The 27,337-nt window shown below is 33.3% G+C and overlaps 3 protein-coding genes and 1 non-coding gene across 4 annotated transcripts; 2 read left to right on the top strand and 2 right to left on the bottom strand.

Annotated features, from left to right (window-relative positions):
* Positions 458-2,997, bottom strand: LOC105176178 (BES1/BZR1 homolog protein 2-like). Its single transcript, XM_011098907.2, has 2 exons — positions 2,613-2,997; positions 458-1,870 (listed from the first exon to the last, which is right to left on the bottom strand). The coding sequence occupies exons 1-2, from the start codon at positions 2,838-2,840 to the stop codon at positions 1,148-1,150; spliced, it is 951 nt and encodes a 316-aa protein (XP_011097209.1). The 5' UTR covers positions 2,841-2,997; the 3' UTR covers positions 458-1,147.
* Positions 9,873-17,879, top strand: LOC105176176 (dolichyl-diphosphooligosaccharide--protein glycosyltransferase 48 kDa subunit). The gene is made up of 13 exons (XM_011098906.2): positions 9,873-10,268; positions 10,367-10,503; positions 11,371-11,496; positions 11,824-11,877; positions 12,008-12,121; positions 13,829-13,884; positions 13,966-14,007; positions 14,545-14,620; positions 14,725-14,796; positions 14,907-15,032; positions 15,145-15,249; positions 16,140-16,223; positions 17,545-17,879. Exons 1-13 carry the CDS (start codon positions 9,983-9,985, stop codon positions 17,590-17,592), a joined length of 1,326 nt encoding a protein of 441 aa, XP_011097208.1. The 5' UTR covers positions 9,873-9,982; the 3' UTR covers positions 17,593-17,879.
* LOC105176175 (geranylgeranyl pyrophosphate synthase, chloroplastic) lies at positions 21,984-23,542 on the top strand. Its single transcript, XM_011098905.2, has one exon. The coding sequence runs from the start codon at positions 22,235-22,237 to the stop codon at positions 23,360-23,362; it is 1,128 nt and encodes a 375-aa protein (XP_011097207.1). The 5' UTR covers positions 21,984-22,234; the 3' UTR covers positions 23,363-23,542.
* Positions 26,922-26,993, bottom strand: TRNAD-GUC. The gene has a single exon. It is a non-coding gene; the product is annotated as a tRNA-Asp (tRNA).

Here is a 27,337-nt window from a genome sequence, read left to right as displayed (position 1 = left end):
ACCTCTAGACATTATTTTACTATTAATAATAATAATAATAAAATACTCTTTTATTTGAGATATTGGTTTTCTTTATTTTTCTTCTGATGCATATTTTCGTTGATAAGTTTTCAGGTTTGCTTTTTAGATTTTTTTATAATTTAAAACTATTTCATATTATCTTAGCTTTTATCTAATATAAAATAATGAAAAAAATAATTGGTAAAATTACAAAATAATAATAATAATAATAATAATAATAATCTTTCTCTCACAGTTTAGTCTGTGGTACCAAATAAAATAAAATAAAAAGTATTATTTTTTCCCATCCCTCCCTTTTTCACTATACCTTTCCTCTGTAATTCACTTGTTGCCACTTAAAACCTTGGACAGATAATCCGTAAAAACAGTAACTATATTATTATATCTCAAAATATTTGATCAACATACCAAAATTACAACAATCTGACATATAAACTGAGATAAATATCTACAAATTTGATTGTATTTAAACTCATGACCTCATATTCACTGCAACCTCAATTTTAAGCATTACGTTGACACTTCATTGGCAGTAGAACAAATTCTCAAACAAACTGTAGTATTTGATACATGGACACAATGTCTTGACCATAACATTCTAATATTACATTCTTAACTCCAGAGGGCCAATTGATCATTCTGCCAATGATGTCAATGATGATAATTTGTGGCAACTCAGATATAACAGAACTGGCCACCCAGCCAGAGAAACAAACTAGTACTTGAACCAGTAGCCAAGTAGCAGTCTATTTGACAAAAGAACAGAAGCAATTGCACATCTCGAGCTTGTGTAGCCATGCCACATGCAACGGAAACAGAATTCTTGATCAATGGGGATGAACAAACAAGCCAAAGACGGTGCTTTCTCCATTTAATTGCCCCAAAACTACTACTGTATAGAATTTAGTTCTATGTAGCTCGCCAAGTCATCGTCTCCTCATCAGCTGAGCCGTTTAAGTTCAAGTAATATTGGTTGCCCACGAAACAGTATGCAGCCAATGGAAACATTTATGTAGATATGAGATCCAAGCAACGTGCTATGAATGGCTCTGGCAGCAATTGTTGAACAAATAAGGAGTTTACGGATATGAAGACAATGGTTTCTTTGGCCTTAATAGCTGGAACACTAAGCATGAGCTTTTCCGCTTCCAAGTGTGAGTTCCAGATCATCCATGCCAACTTCATGTATCTTTTCACCTTCCCATGCTTTTACTGCACCACTCTCAAACTCAAATTCAGGTCCCTGTGCCCTCTTTGCCGCTGATCCCCATCCCAATTCACTACAAGAAACAAATTTTCCCTGGAGAGAAGTCTGCTGAGCTACAGCTTGAACAAGATTATAAGTAGGTGAAGGGGGAGCAGCTGGGGCTGGCCCTGACTGGAAACTGACCCACCGAACAGAATTAACCGTTGAGACATCAGATTCATCACATTCTGGAATTGGCGCTGGTGTAAAACGCTGACGGCGTGTAGGGCTAGATGGGGCAGAGGCAGCGGAAATAGGGTGAAGAAAAGAATTTAATGAACCATTGGGGATAGAGTCCCAATGAGGCTTGGGCTTTGAACTTCGGGTCGGAGAGGAAAGAGGTGGGGTAACGGGGGCACTATTAGATATACGCAGATGAGGAAGGGAGGATGGGATAGCTAAGTTGCGAAGGTAAGGGAGAATGAAGGAGGTAGGATTTCCATCACAGCGCGATGGACTTGGAAATGAGGACGATGTAGGGCTGGCATGGTAAGAAGGCAAGGGACTGGGAAACGCAGAAGAATTCGGGCTTGGTTGCATTGACGAACACGCGCTGATATTTGTCGAGGTCATTGGAGTATCAGCTGGGGGTGGCTTACATCCCTGAGAAAAAGTGAAATTACAGCAGATATTTAGCATCAGAAGGTACCAGACATCAAGATACCAATAAAACATTACCGTTATGTGTATAAAAAACCATACAAAATACTTAGAAACATATACATGGCAAATTGTTCAGCAAAAACGAAAAAGGAACAAGAAATCGAGATCAAATCATCGTGAGGAAGAAGCTGTACTCCTGATGGAAAGCTCAGTTCAAACACAACTATAACATGTATCATGAAATCTAGACATTAGATCTTCAAAATTCAGCAAGAAGATTGACCCTCTGATTTCAGTCACAACATAAGTTTGACTAATTCAAGAATCAGAAGATGAACATCAAAGAAAAGTCCTAATTACCTTCAAAAATGCATTGAGGAAGCATGTAATAAAATAGTAAAGGCAACCAAAAAAACGTACAAAATTATAAAGAAAACTCGTTAGATATATCTTAAAACTAATATAGGCATCTTGATGTTTCATAGCTCTTTCCCACAAAATCTACAAACAGCAGAAGTAAAGCCATTCTCTTCCTGAATTAACTCAGGGGAGACTCCAATAATTAATCACCAAAATTCAGAAAGGCGTATTTCCAAGATTCATGGATATGCAGATTAGATCCAAAGCTATACAAATCAAGAAACACAAAACAAAATCAGGCAATTCCACCCAAAGTTAAAACCAGAAAGAGTTAAGAGATAAGAGCGATAAATTCGAACGGAGTATCGATTGTTGATTTGACCTTGCGATAAGTGGTGCCATCTTCTTCAACAACCCAACCAGCCTCCGCGCAAAGGGCCTTGAGAACTTCGTTGTTGTCACAGTGCTTGGGGAGCTTGTAATTGCCCTGAGCTCGAAGCCCGGAGTAGATTTTGGCGGCAATGGCCCTTCTCCTCCTCTCTCTTCTCTTGTTGTTCTCCCTCTCCCTCCAAGACGGCAGCCGCCCCGTTGATGAACCACCGGCTGTCATCGCACTTCCTCGGCCGCCGGAGAACACACCGAACAACGTTAGTGTGTGAACTGTGTCAATTATTGGAGTGATAGTTGTTAATGTTGGGGAGGTGAGGGGGTTGATTGGGACATGGCGGTCAGTGGTCACGAGGACAATGCCCGCCCCACGCTTTACTGGAGTTTGTTGTCTAATTCCAAATTTTACATAATACGTAATAATTAATAATTATTTCCTCCGGCATCATGTTCATATCTTTTGTATTGTGATAATTACGCCGTAATTTTTTAAAATTTAGTGTAATTATATATATTTTTTAAAATTTAAAAAAATTAAATTTAATATTTTTTACGTTATTTTCATCTAATAATTAAATTTATTCTTTAGTCAAAATTTATTAAATTTACAGATATTAGTTAAAAAATTAAATGTAAATATATATTTATTTTTAATTGACATATCACTGACTTATTGCATGTCAAATAATTTTTTTTCTAACCAAACCACCCCTATAAGAGGTGAAGATTTTTGTATTTGTTTACTTTGTAATAAGTTAGTAATAAGACAATCGTGAATAAATTTAAATTTATATTCAATTTTTTATTAGTGTCAACAATTTAACTAAGCGAAGGATCTATCCCTTTTTTTTATTATTTTTTACTTTTATTTGCAATAACTTCTAACTCTGTAGTAAAAATAAGTCGAGGGTCTGTATTTACCTTTATAAATAAATCGTGGAGAAAGTTATAACTTTAGTTCGAATAAAAGTTGAATGTATTTAAAAATAAAATTCAAAATTAAAAAAAGTATAAAAATTCCAAGTCGAAATGCTACGTAAAAACAATAAAATATTTATAATTTTATAGGTAAAATTACAGAAGTTGACAGGGAATTGCTTGTAGCTTTTAAATTAAAAAACAAAACTTAACTTAAGTAGTTCAAAATTAAAAAAAAAATTATGATTAAAAAGTATTTTTTCAGTTTATTTTCAATAAAAAAAAATATAGTACTCGTTTTAAATGAATTGTACAAACACCCATTCTTACCCCAAAAGCAGAAGTTATTGCAAAACACCCTCTTATTAAATTAAACTTTCAAATTAAAATATAAAATAAGTGCAATAATTTAATCCAAATAAATATTAAAAAAGTGCAATACTTTCATGATGGAAAATAAAAATAATAATTAGGAACATATAACAAATACCAAAATGGTAATTTCCAATAAAGAAGACTCACAAGTCATCTAACACATAAAGGTCAACTTAAAAGACTTTGAATTGAAGTCATTTGTCCTAGTTTGGCTCTCTTTTAGAAAATTGACCCAAATTATCTTCACTTTTGATTTTTCAACAACAAACATAAAATTAAATTACATATACTTTTTCTTTCCCCAAATTGATATTTTACTTTATAGAGAAAAATAATATAAAAAAATCGATTAATATCACGCTTCGTTGGAATGGAATTGATGCGTGACAGGGTTGAGGATAGACGATGATAATATTTTTCTATATTAAAAAAAAATGTGAGGATTAATTATGTATTAGCGAAGAGGGAGAAATCTCATATAAAAAAGCCGAAAAATGTCAGAATATATTAATGATGTATTTTTTCAGATACTAATCTATTTTGTAGGGACAATTTGGATCATCAGCAACCACTCTTTGTTATTATCATACCATAACACAATTGAAGCTCGGCCTTGATTGATTATCACGAGCTCACAAAAAAAGGAAAAAGGTACGTAAACGGCTGATTAAGAGGCAAGGAAAAAAGTGCGTAAACGGCTGATTAAGAGGCTAGGAAAAAAGTACGTAAACGACTGAGTAAGAGGCTGTTTGGCTGAGTTTATAGAGTCTTTACAAGCTTATGTATCTTTTAAACTGTTAGATCTTATTTTAGAAATATTTCTATGAAATGTTTGGATAAAATAAAATTATAGAATTTATAAAATGTGAGTAATGACAAATTTTGCAATAATTTGAAGGAATTTGTTAAAATATTCATTGCTTTTTTTTTAAAAAGTTTATAAGCTCTTAACATCTTATTTTTTATAAGTTCTTTTTTCTAAAACAAGTAACACGTCCATAATTAAATAAGTTACAAGATGCGTTGATTGTAAGTTAAATTTATTTTCGGACTCAAGAAATTATTTTTTTGACATTATTTTGAAAGTACATTTTATTTAATATTAAATATATTTATAATGTTGAATATTATTTATTTTAAATTGCTATTTGCTTTATAAAATATTATTCTAGATATAAAATGGTGCAAATTTCATATATATAATGTATGAGTATAAAGCAAATACAAATTAATATTTATGCATAAAAATAAGATATAAAATAAAATAAAAATAATTATATTTGCACTTCATAACTTGTGACCTGTTTCTATAAACCATCCACGTCTTTTATATAATTACAAAAACTATCCGTAAGAATAAAAAGAAAAATATAATAGTTTGTATAATGAATGTTGACGTTTTTTAGTTTTCAAGTGCGTGTGTAATTTTTAAAAAAATAAATATAATTTGTATAAATAATATTGATAATTTTTATTAATATATATAATTATTTCGAAGACAGAGATGATTTTTTTTTAATGTACTAGAAATATGGGGATATAAATATAATTATAGCAATAAAATATAATAGAATTGAAATATTTTATGTGTAGTTAAGTAATGCGTACTCCTAATGAGAAGGGGCACGCGTGGACAGTGGTCCCATAAATAGAGCACCCCGACATCGTTCGCACGTGTGAAAGAAAGAAGTATGGGTGATGGGGCCCACTTTTGGACAACTCCTTGAAACAAATAACGCGTCTGTTTGACCCGGCTCGGCTGTGAACTATCAAATCCCATCCCATGTATGATGGACTCCCCTGCCTCATCTTTTTCTATTGGGGAAAAATACAATTTATTTAATGTAGTTTTAAAAAATAAAGTAAATTGTCCCTCTATATATATTATTAATAGGAGGTAATTTGCTTCATTTTTCGAAATATAAGGGATAATTTATTAATTTTTATTTACAGGAGTGTATTTGCTCACTTTTTATATCACGGAGGAGTAAATTGCATTTAATCTTTTTTCATTATGGTAAACTAGCCTTAGTAACACATAATATTTGCGTGTTTTTAATTTATATATGATTACAAATGATCAAGTAGTTAATATAAAGGAAAGTGAAGGACAAGTATGACAATATATTAAAGATTAGAAAATGATTTTGATCTTTTGAAATAAATAAATAATTATATTGATACAAATATTTAAAGATATATTTGGTATTTTAAAATTTTATGTGATGGTGCCATAAATCGGCAATTGTGAGTGAGGAGTGATTTTTTTTTTATTAGTATAGATAATATTTTTTTTTAGATTTTTATATAATTAAATATATTTTTTACTATTTGAAAAATTATAGTCTTTGAATGGTAAGGTAGAAATGTCAACTTTATGATTGCTCAAAATTTTCATTTTTAAAAAGAAAATAATAAAATATAAAAAAAATATAATATCGAAAGGATGTTATTATAAATAAAAAAAGAATGTTAAAAGTTTGATGTTGGAGCGACGTTATTATATAATAAATATAAAAATTATGAAAAATTTATAATTATAATTTAAGATCCATAAAGAACATTTTGATCAATTTAATAAAAAATTTAAATGAAACCTTAGCGGAATAGGTCAATTTTTGGGCTAATGTTATTATTGGGAGGTATCGTAACTTTTTAAATAATAGAAGAATATTTGTAACTATAACGAGATCATTTTATTAACGAAGAATTATAATAACATTCGTTGAACCATTTGTCTATTTATAGAAATTATTCCTATCTTTTGAAAATTACTCATACACCCACTAAAAACGTCAATATCATTACACTGAAAACCCCTTCCCTATTGTCTGACCCAAAAATTGATGATGTCATAAAAATATCAACAAAAGCCCAAAAATACCCCTATTGAGCCGATTCAACTTCAATATAATTTTTCAAAAAAAGAAATACTCTCGGTGGGTCTTTTCATAATAATCAAAAGTACAAGGGGTGCCAAAATACTTTTCTGGAAAAGAATAATATGACTTCATGTATTGTTTATTATATACCAACTTCTAATGTAAGTCTAAACTACATTATACTTTTTAATCTCAACAATTTTCAATTAATAATTAATTCATTAATTTTAAATGGGCATCAGCAGCTATTTTACTATGTTTTATTTATTAAATCTCTATATAAAATATATTTTGTAATAATCAAAATATTAAATTATTTTTTAATATATTAATAAAATTAATTAATAGATTATTGATGTAGGTCGCGCGAAATCAGGATCGGGTCGCAGGGTTAGATCGCAAAGTTGGGTAGTTGAATCCTTCTTTCAAACTACCTGTTGGTGGATCCTGAGAACAAAGCAAACGTGAGATAGCCGAGTAGCCCTCGGTGATGGCCATCTGATACTTAAGTTAGAAATGTGGGGTCGAAAAGATTAAAATGAGGTCGAACGAGATCACAAAATGATGGTAAAAATGATGAGATAAAACGTGATTTAAATAATCATAAATGAGGCTATTTATAGCCGTACGGTACCGTCTAGGAGAGTGACACGTTTCTTCTCGAGATGCTGCCACGTCATCCTAAATCAAGGGCCCTCCAAAGAAATGCTTTATTCCCTAGTCAAAATTGATCAAGATAGTCAAAATAGTCAACTATAAATGTGAAAATGCCTTAAAATAACAGGGGTATTTAGGTAATTTGATTGAGAAAGGAGTCTACTGCTACAATGTGATGCCCTTCGAATTGAAGAACGCGGGTGCGACCTACCAAAGGCTGGTAAATCGAATGTTAAGGACCACATTGGAAGCACGATAGAGGTGTATGTAGATGACATGTTGGTCAAAAGCAAACAAGAATGCGATCATGTTGGCGCACCTGCGAACAACTTTTAGCATCATGCAATCCTATGGCATGAGGTTGAATCCATCCAAGTGTACTTTCAGGGTACGAGGGGGTAAGTTCTTGGGTTATATGGTTAGCGAGTGGGGAATAGAGGCAAATTCGGAGAAGATAAGGGCGATCATGCAGTTGGGATCGCCGAAATCGATAAAGGAAGTGCAGCAGTTGACAGGGAAGGTCGCTTCACTGAATCGCTTTATAGCCAGGTCAGCTGTTGGGAGGATAGTAGAAATACCTATCCAACTTTTACAAATGAATATAGAGTATGAAACTCTTTAATAGAGCAAAATAATTACATAAATTATAATGGTTACAAAAATCATAAGATGTGAACAAATCAAACGAAAAGAATATTGCAGTATCAATTATGCTCATATTCAAGCCAGATCCTTTGAACACACAAAAGTGCCGCACCCACAACCCGATTCACGGTTGCACTACTACCCGAAAAACACCACAAAGGTTTTGTCTCTCGATCACACAGATCTCTCTCTTTCTTGGTCACAGAGATCTTAATCACACAGATTTCACAAAGAAGGTTGGAGAATAGAAGATAGCTGTTTGGTTTTTTCTCTCTGTTTTTGGTGTCTCTTGGCCGAGGGGGAGGAAGCCCTTATAAAGGAGTGAAGATGCACAAAGCAATAGAGTCTCGTTCCTCAGCCATTTGATTTGGCTAAGGAAGAATCCCATGGAAGCCGGAGATTTTGAAGGGGGAAACGTTACAGAGAAGATAGGAGAGAGAAACAGAGTAGTTCGGGTGAAGGAGAAGAGAGAAATGAGGAAAAAACTTGGATTACCCGATTAAGAGCAGCTCAGATCGGGTCAAAAACGGGTCGTTGGTCGATAGTGGGCCGTCCAAGTGAATCGGGTAAGTGGGCCTCTAAACACTTGGGCCACAAAAATATAACATACGACCACTAAAGCACAATCACATAGCCACATAGGAAAAATTGAACATCCACATAAGCTCAATTTTTAAAACACTTAACCACTTAGGCTCAAGACACAAAGTCTTACTATATTCACAAGGGAACATTGCACTTAACACAAAGCAATCACAAGAATTATGAATTGATACAAAATCAATAAACTGTTAATTCTTCCGCTTCACTCACTAAGTTTGCGTTGGCCGGAGCTACCGCTAAGTGCTCCTCGCCAATCGGTAGCCAACTCTCCCCCAATACCCGACCAGAAGACAATCTCAAAGCGTCACACAAGCTCATTACTGGCGAAGGTACGGTTGTTAGGTTTAAATTTTAATTTAATTTACTTCCTTCAAGAGGGTTGTCGCTTTTTATTGTTAAATTATTATAAACTGTACCATTTTATAAAATATTATTATGAATTATATTTATGTAATCTATTATATATAATATATTATATGTTACATATATAAATATATATAATAATGTCTAGTCAACTGATTTTTTCAATTCGACTGAATCAGTGACCCAATAATTTGATCAATTTGATCCCCAATTTGGTTATGAAAACATAGCTAAAAACAAACATAGTGTTGGATTCGTTTTTTGAGTGTTTTGTGGAGATAAAAAGAGAAAAACAAAGATAAATAAGTATGCGATATGCCTAATTTTAATTTTAGTCCGATAACTATGTTCATTTTTATTTAGATCCAATAACTTACGAAATTGCTTACTTTTAGTCATCTGGCAGTTTTTGGACAATTTTACCCCTATGAGTACATATGGACTAAAACTGCCTTTCAAAAGTTGAATAGGGGTAAAATTATCCGAAAATCTGCTAGATGACTAAAAGTAAGCAATTTCGTAAGTCACTGGACCTAAAAAAAATTGAACATAGTTATTGGACTAAAATTAAAATTAGGCATATTTAGCGGACTAAAATAATACTTTCCCTATATTTAATATTGTGTTTTGGGAGATAAAAATTTATGTTTATTGTCAAATTATTTTCTTTTTTATATAGATTTATATATGTATGTATATATATGTATATATATTTATACTAAATCAATTAAAATATTTAAATAAGATATTTTTACAGGACAATATATATAGTAAAATAACTTGAAAATGAAAACAAATATAGCAAAAACTGTCCTGTACTCCACACTGCCACTCGATGGTCGAATCCCCAACTCTGCGGCAGGATTCCAACAGTATATAGTGCATCGGCTCGCTCCTAAACCCCATCCAGCAGCACTCTCAAATGGCAGGGCTCAAATCTCCAACACTCTACTTCTTCTTACTGAATCTGATTTCACTTCTGCCGCTCCTCGCCTTCTCCTTCTCCCCCGATCATCCCACTGACCGTCGGATTCTTGTTCTGCTCGATGACCTGTCCCTTAAATCCTCGCATTCCCTTTTCTTTTCCTCTCTGCAGTCACGTGGCTTCGACCTCGACTTCAAGCTCGCCAATGATCCCGCCGTCGCTGTCAAGCGATATGGCGAGTACTTGTACGATGGGCTCATTCTTTTCTCTCCTTCCATCGAGCGTAAGCGAATTGTTTTGGACCAAGTTGTTCCTTTTTGTGTACAATTTTTGTTTTGTTTTGTTTTCTTTTGGGTTCTGATTGCTGGAAGATTTCTGTAGGGTTTGGAGGGTCCTTGGACATGGGGGGAGTTTTGGATTTTGTTGACTCGGGGCATGACTTGATTTTGGCCGCCGATTCAAATGCATCTGATTTGATCCGGAACATTGCCGCTGAATGTGGGGTTGATTTTGATGAGGTGCGGGATATTCCCCTTTTTGTTTTGTTTGTGATTTCTGATGTGGAATCCTTGGCTGACTGCGAATTGAGTTAATTGGATGAGAATTCGTGACTTATATAAATCCATTCTGACAAAATCATTTTCGAATAGCCCAATGCCATGTTACTAATCTTAACTCATCACTTTTAATCGGCTATATGTGTTCTCAAATGTCATTACTTCTCTAATTGATTTGATTTTTTCTGATTATATCTCTTAAGGAATACAGGTCTTAAACCAATGTAGTGATCTTTAGTTATGATTAAGGTATCACATTACGTTCCAACAGTAATGATGCTTACAGGAGAGATTTTCAGGTTAAATAAAGATAATTTGCTCCAATGATATGATGGAGAAATTTGTTTGTGTCAAGTATTATTAAAGGACTTGACACTCCTAAGAATTTCATGTGACCAATTTACTGTCATAAGACCTATTAACAGCTCATGATCTTTCCTTTCACAAGCTTTCCTAGTCTTATTTTCATCGAAACCATGCCACTGTATCTTATGCTGCTTTTATGTAGTCATAATCGACAGCAAACATGAAGAGTAAGAAAGCACAGTACTAGGTCCATGAAACAGTCCTCTGATAGTTGATCCTGAATATGTTAGCATACCATTACATCTTATACTCATTTGACTCTGTCAGAAACTCTAAACTTATAAAGGACCATTGCCATGAATATCTGTCTACCCCTTTGGTCGTGCACAAAATCTTACTGAAATATTTGCTCTGTAAATGAACACTGCCCTTTAGATGTCTTCCATATGCCCAGTTGTGCAGCTTTATATTTTTATACCAGGTCTTTCTGTCTATATGTGTTGACATTGTTAAGCTGCACAGGATCCCTCTGCCGTGGTCATTGATCACACCAGTTATGCTGTCTCAGAAACTGAGGGAGAGCACACCTTAATTGCTGCTGATGATTTTATTCAATCTGATGTCATTCTGGGAAGCAAGAAAATTGAGGTCAGGTTTTGAGAAGCTTAAAAACGGGCTTATCTTTATTATATTTGGTGTGCAAAAGTTTATGTTGCATGCCTCTGTAAATGCTATGTATATTTGTATCTATTCATGTGTCTCGTCACTGATCTCAATGTTTTATCCCTTTGATAGGCACACTGACACGCTATCTAAAGTAAACTTTTTTTTTTCTAAGAAAAAGACTTCGTTATCCTTTGCTCCATTATCAAACAGAAAAACATGAGCCATTTATGAATTATGCATCTGAAATAGAGTCAAAAAACCTGCTTACACTTATTTATGCAACTTTTCGTATGTTTGAAACTGAAACAGGCCCCTGTACTTTTCGAAGGGATTGCACATTCGATGAATCCTGGAAATAGCTTGGTAATGTTGATTAGTGTTGCATCTCTACTTACTGCTGAAGTTCCTACACGCTACAGTTTATCAAACATTTATAACTGATGCAAACTTGCTTTAATGAGTTATCCTTGTATTGTTCTCATTCAATGTTTAGGTTTTAAAGGTTCTTTCTGCATCTTCTTCCTCGTATTCTGCTAATCCAACCTCAAAGCTGTCAAGCCCGCCATCACTTAGTGGAACTGCTATTTCTCTAGTTTCAGTTGTGCAGGTTCGTTCTTCTATTGTCCTGTTTGAATTGCATGTACCACTGAATGCGTGAGTGGTGGATAGGTTGGGATCAAGATATGGCTGCATTGATGGTATTGGAGTCGAAGCATGTAGCTAACTGTGAGCTTCAAATTTTAGCAACTGGGAGATGTAAAATGTTTAAACCTTCTTTTCAAGCAATCTGTCATCTTGGTGGCTATTGCACCCACGCTGAGGTGCTTACATGTGCTGCAGAATTAGTGATTTTCCCTCCGATTGACCTCTATGTTTGCTCTCTGTCAAGGATCTCTTCCTAAGTTCTCGTCACATGATTTACATTCTTTGCACTCGTTTTTATGATAGTTTGATAACTGTTTGTGTGGCCATGGAGCCGCAAATAAGAACATATGTTTTCAACTGATTTTATATTCCGAACTTTTGACTGTTGATGTTTTTTTTCATTTTCTAACTTTCATGTAAGACCATTTGTGTCAACTGACTACCATAGGTTCTTCTCGAAACCACCAATTTTAATGTGTAGGGGATTATTGCTTTTACCACTCACATATGACATCTTTATTTTGATTTCTTTTCTATTTGCCTACCTCATTTGGGAATTCTCATGCAGTCGGTGATAGCCAAGAGAACCAATCTTGCACCTTTCTGTGCATTATGTTTGTTGGGGTGGTGCTGGTGGTAACTAGGTAATCAATGGAGCCAGAGCAAGGTTGAGAGCATGAGCTTGAGAGGATTGTGTAGTAAGGGCTTTTATAGAACGCAAATGAAAACCATCTCAAAAAATTCATATCTAAGTACATTTGCCTGTATTTTATGCATTTTAAGTTATCTCAACATAAATCAAATAATTTTTGTCTTTATTAATTATATTTGTTAGGAATCAATGATTTCATATAAGACATTTTGTGTCAACTGAAGTTCAGTGAAATAATTTCTGATTTGTGTTGTTGGTCATAAGGATTTCACTCCTGTCATTAAATTTGGGGAAGTAATTATGACTTGTATTATGAAAGAAGTCATAAACTGTCAGCTGCCACGTTTCTATTGATCAGAGATGAAATTTTGTGGAAATTTGAGTTTTATTCAGGCTTCATTTGTTTCAGTTAGTGGGAAAGAGAAGCGAAAAGGGAAGGAGAGAATGAATTTTCTATTTTACTAATTCACCCCTTTGTTTTTAATTGTTGTGTAGATAATGAATAAATAGACTGTTAAATAATTTGAAATTACTAACAATCAACTATTATACTAAATTGAATAACGTCAACTTTTTGGCTTGGAATGATGTCTCCTAGAAGTTATACAGTTCTTCTTAGTGTTGGATCAAGGTAAACATGATAAAGTATTAGTTCGGTTTGAACTCTTGGGGGTTTCATATACTTCCTACTTTACGTTTGCTCTAATTATTCTACCAAATTGAACAAGTAAATTTATCAATTCCTTTGACTTTTGTTTGTCTTATAATTGGCTTTTACCTAAATATACCAGCTCTTATGGTGGGGAACAACGATGGGTGGGTAGGGAGGTACAAGAGAAATAGGGAGAGGTGTACAAGTGGTTTTGCTTGTACTTTGACATATTTGTCAATGTATTCTTCATCAGGTTTTTCATTGATGGTGCAAATCCTATTTTCTATTTGCAGCAGTGTGTTGGTCCAATGATGTCTCCCCTGAACTTATTACTTCTGTTTGATGTTAATATTTATGAATTGCAGGCCAGGAATAATGCCCGAATTATGATATCTGGGTCATTAGAAATGTTTGGCAACAGGTATTTTATTGCTTAGAATAGCATATCCAAATTTTCTTTTGGCTAGTTTTCTTAGGTTAATAGTTTAGTACATCTCACCAGGTTGTTCAGATCAGGAGTGCAGAAGAGTGGGAGCTTACACAAGTGAGTTAAGCTCTCTGTTATATTTTCCCTATTTGGCTAGCAATTGCTCTTTGACTTTTTATAGTTTCTCATGAAAAATCAGAGTTTCCTGTTGAGGTTTGGATTTCGAATATCATCATGCCCCATTAAACATGTTTCTACTAGAAATTTCATTTAAGTAAACTAAATGCTTCTGGCTGGTGCCGCTGGTCCAATATAGCAAGTTATAACTTTTCTTTTATGTTTAAAAGGTAAAGGTTACATGGTATAAGCTTGCTACATATAATGTTTTGCTACTTTCTAGGATATGGATGCTCTGCCTTAAGGGAGATCAATGTGGTTTAACACTAAGAAAAGCAAGATCATTCTTTAGGGTTTTTTTTTTTTTCTGTAGTTATTGTTCTCAGTTCACAGATTAGAACTCATGGAGTTGAAAATACATGTGTGTGCTCTCTAGCTTTGAACCCGAGCTTCCGTTCCTTTGTATTTTATTTCACTTAGACCGCAGCTTTTCTGTTTCTGGTAGCAGCTTACTGATAATTTTAAATGTGCGAACAGATATGAAAAATCCGGCAATGAACAGTTTATAACTGAACTTAGCAAATGGATCTTCCACGAGAGGGGCCATCTGAAGGTGATATATGCAATAATAGGTTTTTGGCTTCATTACTTTGAGGTTTAAATGATTTTCTATATCCTTGCCACAGCTTGAATTAATTGCTTGTTCTGATTTCTTAGGCTGTGCATGTTAAGCACAATAAAGTTGGTGAAACTGAAGAGCCTCCAATATACAGGATCAATGATGACCTGGTGAGTTTTATTTGCTCTCTTTTCTGCTTTCTGAACTTCAATCTCTTATGAACTCTTCATAACCAATTCCTCAAATGCACTGTTTTCTGATTATGGCTATATATTTCCAGGAATTTTCTGTTGAAGTTTTTGAATGGTCCGGTAGTAGTTGGGTTCCATATGTTGCAAACGATGTTCAAGTGCAGTTCTACATGATGAGCCCCTATGTCTTGAAAACTTTGTCAACAAATCAGAAGGTAAAGACATACATACGTGTATATATATATATATATATGCATACATTGAAAATCTTGGAACATTTTGTACAAACACCGGGTTCTTTGTTTCATGTCGTTGCATTTCCTCTAGGGGCTATATCACACTTCATTTAAGGTGCCCGATGTTTATGGAGTTTTCCAGTTTAAGGTCGAGTATCAGAGGCTTGGATATACTAGCATATCTCTTGCAAAACAGGTGAGTTGTCATTTCTTAGTTCACCTGTAATGTCTCAGTATTTGTGTTAAGTTAGCCCCCAGTAATGAGAGGGACCAGCTAAAACTGTATCGTAATTTATTTTTGTTAAAAAAAGGCATATACTTGTCATACCAACTTAAATTATGGCAGGTTAGGTGGTGATTTGAATTCTCGTTGGCTGAATTCATGCACAGTTCTCTCACTTCCTCAGTTTCTCTTAATCTAACCACCACCACTATTGCATTCAAGTCTGAGCACACTCTCCCATGTGTTAAACTGGGGATGCTGTAAATGTTTTGTTTCCATTTTTTTGATTCACAGTTTCCTTATGCTTATTGAGAACACAGTAAGCATTTTTTTCTATTAAAGGAGGGTTGTTGGAGCAACCTTATATGATTCCAATTTCCCATACAACTGGTCAGCCTATGTTTTTAATTGCATTTCATTGGGGATCAATCTGAAAAATGAGGGGCTGTTGCTGAATCTGAGTGTTAGAAAAATTCGGACCTCTAGAGATGCGATTATTGTGTGTTCATTAAAAAACTTGGTTGGTAATGCCTATAGGTAATAGTTGTTGGCTTGCATAATCAATTATTCTGGCATGATTTCTAATGTTGTCGCTATAATTTACAGAAGTGGTTGTATGCAATTTTTGCATTTAGAAATGCATACATACCGAAATTGATGATTCTAGATTGCAAAAAGTTGATATTATGTTCCTATGCCCTGTTGCTGGACAAAAAAGAATATAAAAGATTATAACTAGGAACTCAGGAGCTTTTGGTTTTTGCATGCTTAAATATATTTTACAAGAAATCCAAATTCTTACTACTGCAAGCAAGCTATGACATTAAGAAATGAGAGTGACATTTGTTATTTTTCTGTTGCAGATTCCTGTACGACCCTTTAGACACAATGAATACGAGAGATTTATTACTACAGCTTTCCCCTATTATGGAGCTTCGTTTTCTACAGTAAATCTCTCTCTCTCTCTCTCTCTCTCTCTCACGCACACACATACACTCATCGATAATATGTGCATGTATTTAGGGATAATTATAACCATGAGGTTTGGTCTGATTATAAGTCAATCCTACAAACTTCTAAAACTACATTTGCGTTCCTCATGTTTGTTGCAAATTACAATAACCATGCTGTTATACATCATATTGGAAAAAGTCTGTCAGCTAAATATTTTAATGGAAAAACCAATATATTACACTCAACCCCTTGCCTACCAACTTTTTCAATAATTATGTCCCTTGAGGTTTGTCGAAATATAAACGAATCCTTTTGAATTTATATAATTTACACTAACTTCTCTTATGATTTAAAATTTTTGACATATGTCTTTTTTTATAATTTGTACTCTTTTATAATTGAAGAATTGAGGAGAGGGTAATTGGTGTCCTCTTACAAATTTGATCTTTCAATTAATTGATACTCTTGTTAATAGACATCCGTCCCATTACCCATTATTCCCATATTTTTCTTATTTGTCTAATTATGCTATTTAACTTTGCAATTTTCTCTATCATTCTCTTTCTCAATCATATTATCTTCTTAAATTATAATTATTTTGCACTTGATCATGAATGAAGATAAATCCATCAAGTAATAAAGGTTCTACTTGATAATTAATTCAATATTTTATTTATATTTTTGAGAAGCATGTATGCCCATAGAGTGTTTGAAATATATTATCATATAAGTCTTATTAGTACATGGACAACTGATCTACTATCTCTCCTCTAAACTTTTAGATGTTAATTTGAATCTTTAAGGTATAAAGCATTTTGTGGGGCAATCGAGGATGAAAATGAGAGAATAACTCGAATTTAAGTTTAAATTCATTTCATATTGTTTGACACCTAAATTTGGACGTGTATTATGCTTTGTGCATATTTGAAAATTGTCTTTTAAATGTTCAGAATATTTCATCATTTTCCTTTGATAAATCACATAGGGTGTACTTGTAAACTAGAAAAATCTTCGGATGGTAATTTTAATTTAAGAATCCTTAAAGTAGGTCGAGGTCCTTATGATTTGACCAAATCCTAGGCAAGAGTTATGTGATTAACAAAGATCAAAATAGTCATTTCACAAATAAAAATGTTCGGCTTTCTAACAGCAGTTATTGTTATGATGTAACTTCCAAAAATCAGGGATGGTATCTGATAATTAACCAATCCTCAGAGGAGGTTTCTGTAGTTATCCGTTAAATCTATCCTTTGGCTTGAACTCCAGAGATTAATTTTCATGTTTCGACCTAACTATGAAAATTGACTATTGCAGATGGCTGGATTCTTCATCTTCAGTATCATTTACCTTTACAACAAGTAAAAGTTTTCTGAAGGAACTTTAGCTCCAACTTTGGAACAGGACTATGACTCCGTACCATTTTTCGTTCCTCCATTTTTCTGCAAGAGGCAAAGAACTCCTCGAATTTTTGTTAACTAAATAGCTTAGAATATCTGCTGACATATACCACAACTGTAAGGATGCTTTTTTCGATTGGAATGAGGAAAGACTGCAGTTAGGTTAGTTTTAACTTAGTTTGTGTTTTGTTGGCTGAATTTTTGGAGTTCAATGAACATGACGAATATTTACCTGAGGAAGTTTAGTCCCAATTTCATCTTTCGTATTCTTCTGTTTGTTTTTGTATTTTTATCCTTGAGATAATTATTTCCTTGTGTGTGTTCATGTCACTATGGGTGGGCGTCGGGTTCGGGTAGTTCGTATTTAGGTAATTCGGTTTGGGAACTTGGGGTAGCTATTTTGAGTTTGTCTGGTCGGGTAATGTGGGTTCGGGTTGGGTACCTGGAAGTATTTGATCCCGTCTTAAAGTTCGTCAGGTGTCGAGTACCCATTTTTTCTTTTTAAAAAAGTTAAATTTCTGCTTAAAATCTAGAGGCATTTTGCTTTTCAATGAAAATTTTGAAAAAAAATATAATTTTGGATTCAAAATATAGGGTGATTTGCGATATTAGTCTCATATTTTCTGAAATAATTAATATTAGTTCCACTTTTTAAGAAAATATTGCAAAGTTAGTTTCACATCAAAAAATTTGCAACATTACGGACTCACTTTGCACTGTTTTTGTTAAGTGTGAAACTAATTTTGCCACATTTTCTTAAATATGGGACTAATATTGTAACGGACTAATCTTAAAGTGTAAGATTAATATTAGTTCTCTCACAAAGTATGAGACTAATAATGCCAACTATCCTATATTTTGAGCTCGAGATCGCAATTTTCTCAGAAATTTCTTTCCTATGCAAATGAATTCGCCTCTGAACATTCACAGGCTAAATGCCTTTGTTTTGCGTCTGAATGAATTCCACCAATTTGCCCTTAATAAAATGATAGAAATCTTATTAAAATTTCAGTATCTTTTAAGTTACAAATGATAGAAATTTGAATATATTATTAAACAAACAATTAAAGAAGAGGATAACAATATTAATATCTGAATTTGGTAATCCTATTTCATTTTCTTGACGTGACGTTTTAAAAGTTTAGAGTTTGTAACAGAAAAAAAATGAATTTTTTATTGGAATTTAGCACAAAAGAAGATTTGAAGGTGAGGAGAACTGGAGAAAGTAAAGTAATCCCAAACACCAGCATTGTAATCTTAGACACAACCATTCCTTCATTTTACACACACATATATATATATATATATTTTAAATTCAGTATTCGAACCCTAACCCGATATTTTAATTTCAAATATCGGGTTTATACCATTCTTTTGAAAAAAATTAAAAAAATATCTAAATTCGATCGGGTCGAATTGGGATCCGAACACCGACTCGTACATGTGACTGATTTATTGAGTTATTCCGTGTGCATATGGCTCACGGGCCAACTATTTTATTCAGTTGTCTTGTCCATGCCCCCACACCCTACATCTTTATTGTTGTTTTGTGGGTTTTGTCTGATTGGATGTTTCTCCTGCCCTACTGCCTCATCATGTTTAGGTATGTTCACAACTTGTCTGCTGCCATCTTTCTAACATTGTACTGCTTCCTCAATTCAATAATTCATCCACTTATTGTGTAATTCCTCTGACCACTTAATTTGATTTGAAAAAACTGCATGACCCCTCTTATGATGATGCATATACCTATCTATATAACACGTTTTCCATATGTTGGTTTTCAATTTTAAGTTTTTACGAATTTTGACAATGGACTGATTCCTATCTCTTTGTAGTTGTGCATATGTGACGAGCTACTATGAATCAATGAGGTTTTATTTTGTAGTAATAGTTAATTATTAATACCTACACGTATCGAGGCCATCATGATTTTACGATAGCAAAAAGTATCATGACTCTTTATCAGTGCATGCAGTCCTTATTAACCACTTAGCTTGTTCACATACGAACCTCACTTTTAACATGGATGCATCTTCTTCCCCGTTCACCTATCATTTTCATCCATTTGTCTTTCCTTATGAACCGAAGACACCCATTTCATCGTTTTTGCAGGTCATTTTCGCTTCTCTCTTCCTTTTTTTTCCAGAGGTACTCTTCCTTTTGATGTATGTTGAATCCTCCCCCAGCGATTGGGAGTGGACTTCTTCTGATTCCTCATGGCCTCCATCTCCTCCTCGTTGTACTCGAAAACTCCTCCAGAAAATTAGGGGAAAGATGCATAGGCGAATTAGTGCGTCCTCGTCTGCGGAACTTCCAAAAAATGAAGTAAAATTGACTCCAATCAATGATTTAGATAGAGGGTAATTTTTTTTTTCAAAACAAAAAAGATAATTTGCTGTTTTATTTTTAGATGGAGTTTTTTGCTTATTTATCATATTACAAGAAAGTACATTGTATTTTTTCCCATATAAATATGATTAATTAGTTGGTATTTATAATTTAATATAATTAACAATAGCTTATGCGATATTTGTGCTACATGTATATGTCTTTATCTAGTTTATTTATCTTTTGCTTATTTATTTATTGGGTGAATTTTATTCTTAATATTTTGAATTACATATTTATAATTAATTTATTTAAAACTATTTTTGCAGGTCTGCTTTTTAGTGAATAAGTTTTGATATAGAAGAAAATTTATATCTAACTAGAGATTCATGTCGACATAATTTGCAGTACCATCTGAATTTATTTTTCTAATGCAAATTGGATAAATAGATTTTTTTACTTTTATACATTTCTTAGAAAATATAGAAAAATATTTTTTTTTTGATAATATAAATTAAAATTAATAGATTTGACCCATTACAATGATGATAACAATTGATACCAAATTAAGTTCAAATTATATTTATAGGTTCATATTTTTAGAAATATAAAAAGTATATCTCATTTAAAATTCAAGTTGACATTTATAACATCTTTAAATTTATTTTTTTGATGTAATTTGAATAAGAGAATATTTTCTTATTTTAGGTTTTCTAAGAAAAATAAAGAAATAACTTTTTTAATAATATAATTTAAATTAATTTTATGCAAAAAGTTTGTCACCATGCAATGCATGGGGCAAATGCTAGTTTGATAGTAAAATCAGTATATTAATTTAGATAAAGAATAAAAATAAAATTATTGCATAGATTAAAAAAATAATGAACTACTTACCATTATAATTAAATTACAACTAAATTTAATTGCCAATAAGTAGTTAGCATCCCCCATTCTTACAATAATATATAAGTCTTAATTTTATTAATTATGAATTTAATTACAATTTAGGTAATAAAAAGGGATAAAAATGTAATTAGATTATGGGTTTAATGAGTTTGTTCATTTATTAACATACAATTCAAATAATTATTAAAATATGGGTGTTGGCTTATTGGTCTTTATCTTAGTTTTCATATAAAATTTAAATTGTACCAATTTTTGAAAATTTTAAAAAAGTTGGTCAACCAGCCAAATAGGTTAAAATAGTCTTTTTAGCATGTCAAAAATGCATGAAATCAACCATCTTCTCATATCAGCTCCGGCATGTACAACGCTGTCAAATTTGAGGAAAAGGAGATTCTATGTTGAGTTACATATAATATTTGGGGATTTTTAGGCTATTTTTTTAATATATAGGGTGCTTTGTGAAATTTCACAAAATACAAGGGGGTTTGATGCATTTATCTCCTAAATAAATAAATAAAATATAAAGGTTAATTATGTTTAGATTCCTTTTAAATGCGAAATTACACTTACACCTACTCTAAAAATTCTCCATTCATACATGATCCGTTTCTGTTAGGCTTTGGACAAGAGGTACCAACGCTAGAGAAAAAAGTACATAATTTTTTCCTTCATTTAATATTATTAAATATATTTTTATACTTATAAATGGATAAATACAATAGATATATGACGTGAGGTTCGCATCTTTACATTTATTCACAAATTATTATATGAAAATATTAAATAAGGGATAAAATTCTTATTTAATTTTTTTACTAATATTAGTATTTTTCGTCTAAACTCTAGCAAAAATTGTAAACAGTAAATTTTTATAGGGGGTACAAATGTAATTTTAAATTTTTTGAGAAAAAGTATAATTTAATATTTTTAGAGGGGTTCTAAATGTAATTATTTAAAAGATATGTATATCTTAATGGAACAACAATATCATATATAGGTAAAAAAGATAAATGGGGCAAAAATATGCAATCACCAATAAACACATGGCCAATACACAATAATTTGTCATTGTCAGTGGAATTCCCACTCCATTCTTGCTCTATAAATGTCCTTCTCCATTAATTTCTTCACCAGAACAATTCCATCACCACCATTTCCCCTCTACCTAACGTACTCCAATTTCCCCCAATTAAACAATTTCTGCCCCAATTAGTTCTCTCCACCTGAAACATCAAATAAATGATATTTTCTTGATTTCCCAAAATCCTGTTGGGGTACTCTCTTCAATCTCCTGCTTTCTTACTACTCACTCTGCACACAAACAAGAACACACACAAGAAGGTGTGGAAACGCACATTTTCTTGGCAAAGATGAGCGCCCTTGTGAATCCCATAACGACATGGTCACGAACAAGCTCTGTGAAAGATGTTAATGGGAGCAGATTCAGATCCACGCCCTTTATCCTGCCGCATCCACTCCACAGCAATCTGCCCGTCTCTTTCTGTTTCTCAGACCCCACGAGGAAGCCCGTCAGTTTTTCGTCACTCACAGTATCAGCAGTCCTGGTGAAAGAGCAGAAAGAGGAGAGCAAGATCATTGAGAAAGCTCCCACCTTTGATTTCAAGAATTACATGCTGGGGAAGGCGAGTTCTGTGAACAAAGCCTTGGAAGAAGCAATCTTGCTGAGGGAGCCCTTGAAGATTCATGAGTCCATGAGGTATTCTCTTCTTGCAGGGGGGAAGAGAGTGAGGCCCATGCTTTGTATTGCTGCCTGTGAGCTTGTGGGTGGGCAAGAATCCACTGCCATGCCGGCTGCCTGCGCGGTTGAGATGATCCACACCATGTCCCTGATGCATGATGACTTGCCCTGCATGGATAACGATGATTTGAGGAGAGGAAAGCCCACAAACCACAAGATGTTTGGTGAGGATGTGGCTGTTTTGGCTGGTGATGCCCTTTTAGCTTTTTCCTTTGAGCATGTGGCCACTGCCACAAAGGGGGTGAGTTCAGCGAGAATTGTTAGGGTGATTGGTGAATTGGCCAAGTGTATTGGTTCAGAAGGGCTGGTGGCTGGACAAGTGGTTGATATATGCTCTGAGGGGTTGTCTGAAGTGGGATTGGATCATTTGGAGTTCATTCATCTCCACAAGACTGCTGCTTTATTGGAGGCATCAGTGGTGTTGGGGGCCATTTTAGGAGGAGCAAATGACGAAGAGGTTGAAAGGTTGAGGAAGTTTGCTAGGTGTATTGGGCTGTTGTTTCAGGTGGTGGATGATATTCTTGATGTCACCAAGTCTTCCCAAGAATTGGGGAAGACTGCTGGGAAAGACTTGGTGGCTGATAAGACCACATACCCTAAGCTTCTTGGCATTGACAAGTCAAGAGAGCTTGCTGAGAGATTGAATACGGAAGCTCAGGAGCAGCTCGTTGGATTCGATCCCATCAAGGCTGCTCCACTGATTGCTCTGGCTAATTACATTGCTTATAGGGACAACTGATCTGTTGTTTGCAACTCATCGTGCTTTGTATGAAGACAACATAGTTTACTCAAACGACAAACACTGTTGGTTTCTCATTGATCATATTGTAGATTTGAGATACTATTCAGATGATCAAAGATGAGATTGCAACTGTATCATATTTCTTGAATGCCATAAGATCAATCTTTACGTCTTTCAGCCTTTTTGCATTGCATTTCAGATGGTTTACTGTCTTGCTAGTTTAATGCCATAGTACTCAAAGTTGAGAACTCTCTGTATCTATGAAATGATGGCTTAACTAGATGCTTGTTGTTTATGCATGGATTCATCGTCCAACGCAGATTGATGTTACTCTCAACATTGCGTTCGGATTGAGAATCTGAAGGTGGGGATTTCAGATCCCTCGTAACTGATCTTTTGGATTTTGTCTGAATAATTTCATATTAAAAAAGATTTCAAATCTTTCAATCCTCATTTTGAACTATGTATGTGGACTAAGCATGAATTCTGAAATCCTTCTCAAATTCTTCCGTCAAAAGGGGACTTCATGTCATATACATTCATTGTTTTTTCTTTTTCTTGATTTGGAATGTTCCTTGTGGGTATATTTGACACAACAGCATCTCCGAGGTATTTGGCCACTTCTATACATAATCAGAAGGCAAATGGAGCAACGCTTATGAGACAATGAGTTGGTGAAAACTCTGTTTTTGGCTGTCTTAACCATATAAAAAATAGCCCTCGTGCGACGGATGTCGAATATTTTACTTGATGCCTCCCATGAAATGCTAGCCTTTGGATCATATGCTTCTAGGTCACCTTGTCCGTATGAATTTTGTTTCGAAATCATAATCCGGTCTCGAGGCAAGTCTCTCGTTCAAGAATTTCTTGGTGGGTCAGGTCTCGTGTTTTCACAAACCCGACAAGTCGTCATCCCTATAACATTTATAATGCGAGGATTATATTCAAATTGCCAGTAAAACACCCCAAACACCATTAAAAATAATCAAACACTTAAAAAACACGTTTTTGCTCCAATCGGCCCGACCTAAGCCCGACTCAATGATAACCTCGCCCTCGATACCCGTCTTCTCATCTGTGAATCAATAAACCACGTAAAATCGCATAATTTCACATTTCTATTACTACACAACTCCAAATATAAGATATATTTTTTTACCTCATTTTATACATTCAAATTATTTTTCGTATCGACCTCACTAGCTTAGACATAGAACGGCCAAGTGGGGTGTACCCAATATTATGGTTATCCACGTCTGGGAGTGCAAGTTTATTGGAATAGCTAACAGGATCAGCAGACCAATAGTAATCCATTTCAAACACACATCTAAATGCTGGTACATAGTAATCAAAACTTGGCCTAATTTCCTCTACTTGTGGCTTTCTGCTGTGTTATCAACTACATTAAAGTTGACAAAGACAGTCAACAAAAAAGAAGGAAAAAAAAATATGTATATATATATATATATATATATATATACATACACTATTTTTGTGTTTCATTACCACTTCCTAAGGTAATTGGTATGTGGTCTCCGTGTCAATATATCAGTTTTGGTGTTATATATTTTATATCTATAATTACCTTTTATTGAGGAGGGGAAAAAAAGGGATTAAAATGCCTTCAATTATGCTCATATTTTTTTTTAAAATATGAATATATTCTTTATTAATTAATTCTATTAATAGTTTGATATTTACGCTCGATTGAAGCTAACTCGTTTAATCTTTTATTCATTTTTGTCTTTCTTAATTATTTTTAATTGAATTAAATAAATAAAATAAACTTTAAGTTGTGCTTCCACGGCTGGTGCATGCACATTAATTTCTCAGAAAAGCTTATAAATGTTGCATCAATATTGTACTCATGAGCTTGATAATATTCATGTTTTTCGAAAATAAAATATTTTTTATTTATTTAATACTAATATATGTTTTTTTTTTGGCAATTAATAGGTTGTTTTATTTATGAATTATGTGTAGCATTTTTATCTGCATCCACTAAAATATTTCAAATAACTTTATTTAGGGATAATTACACTCTTTTCTTAAAATTTGGTGTAATTACATCTAGCATCCCAAAGGTTTGCTTCCGTCTAACAAATAAGTCACTTCATTAGTCAAAATCCACCAAATTTATTAACATTAAAAAAATTTATATTTGCTCCCAATTGACTTATAACTGATTTATTCAAATATATCTTTTTATGATCAAATTACCCTCATACATCTCCACATTTTAATGCATGTGAGGAGGTATATTTTCACCGTTATAAGGATAGTTGGGTAAGAAAAAAATGTTTGATCTACAATAAGTTAGTAATAAGTCAATTGAGGGTAAATACCAATTTTTATTTAGTTTTTTTTGTTAATATAAGTAAATTCAGTTGATTTTTTTATTAACGAAAGGACCTATTTATTATACAGAAGCAAACTTTATGGATACTAAATATAATTTTTTAAATTATAAAAAATTCACATATAATTATATCAAATCTCAAAAGAGATAATTGTAATTATTCCTTTTATTTAAATTGTTAAGAGTGAGAATTAGTTCAATTTTAGTTAAAATTATATGTCCCCCCTACTTCTTAGTACTCATCTTATTAATTGATATAAGTAGTAGGGTAGGGGTCTAAGGGTCTAATAAGAGGGCTAAAAAATGTCTTCAAATGTTTAAACAAAATAGAGATCCGCATTGTTTCCCCGGGTCGGATTGGGATCCCAATTGGATGGATCTCTACAAATACAGATATTTGGTCATATAAATGCTTTAGAATTATTTACGGGTTAAGGTGCGTCACATTCATCTTTTCCATTCGATCTCGCACCTAAACAAGTTAAGCATCGAAAGGTTTTAACAGGGACCTCCCGACTGACCTAAAGTTTGCTAATATTATTGGGTTTGAAGCACTTATTGAACTATTCCTAACAAAATAATAGAATTTTATTTAATTGTACGATATTAATTTTTAACGGTAAGTGGGGGCGAAATAACTCCACTGTAATACTGTGTACGACAATATAATTCCGATGATTTGTATATACACATAAGGTAATGTTGTGAGCAGATTTAAAGGATGTCTGGATGAGCTTATAAACTTTTTAGAATATTTTATTAAGATATTTGGGAATTGGGAGCTTCTAAAATATTAAAAAGAATTTGGTAATTCTTATTTACAACTTATAAGATTGAAAAATAAGATGTTGGGAGTTTATAAATTCGTTTCAGAGAGTAAAGAATTCCTAAGTTATTGTAATAACAAACTTTTTCAACGTTGGTCATATTAATTACAAAATTGTCTATAATAACATTTTTAAAATCTCTATAATTTTTATTTTGTGCAATATTTATATAAGATCTATTATCTTATAAGGTTGAGTTTAAAAGAAGTTCTAAATAAAAATAGCCAAACAAGCTCTTAATCCAACAAATGTAGTGGGTTGGGTTAACATGAGATGGGCTTTATTCGAATGGATCATAAGCCCACTTACGAACAAAAAGCCCATAATCCATGATTAGTTGTACGGGTACGGGGCAAAACAAAACTCATTACGCCGTTGCCGGGGATCGAACCCGGGTCACCCGCGTGACAGGCGGGAATACTCACCACTATACTACAACGACTTTGTTGTTGATTATGATTAACTTTCTTTCAAAATCTATATCAATAAATTCAAAAATACAGCAAAAGATAAAATAATACATACACAGAGATTTAGTATTTCAGACGATCAATCTAGATCAGCAGCCTCCAACACTAACGAGATTAAATGATAATTAAGTCTAAAATTACTAGAAGTTAGCAGTGACTTTCTTTCCACTTGATTAGCAATGGACAGATCGGTGAAGTTCTTAAAATATTAGAGGGTTGGTGTAATTATACGTTGATTTCATATGATGTGATTTGAAAAATTACACTTAGTACACCTTACATTTGTTTTCATCCAATAAATAGATTTATCCATTAG

Source organism: Sesamum indicum, linkage group LG13, assembly GCF_000512975.1.
Source record: "Sesamum indicum cultivar Zhongzhi No. 13 linkage group LG13, S_indicum_v1.0, whole genome shotgun sequence".
Classification (NCBI taxonomy): Eukaryota; Viridiplantae; Streptophyta; class Magnoliopsida; order Lamiales; family Pedaliaceae; genus Sesamum; species Sesamum indicum.
This window is presented reverse-complemented; position numbering and strand designations above follow the sequence as displayed.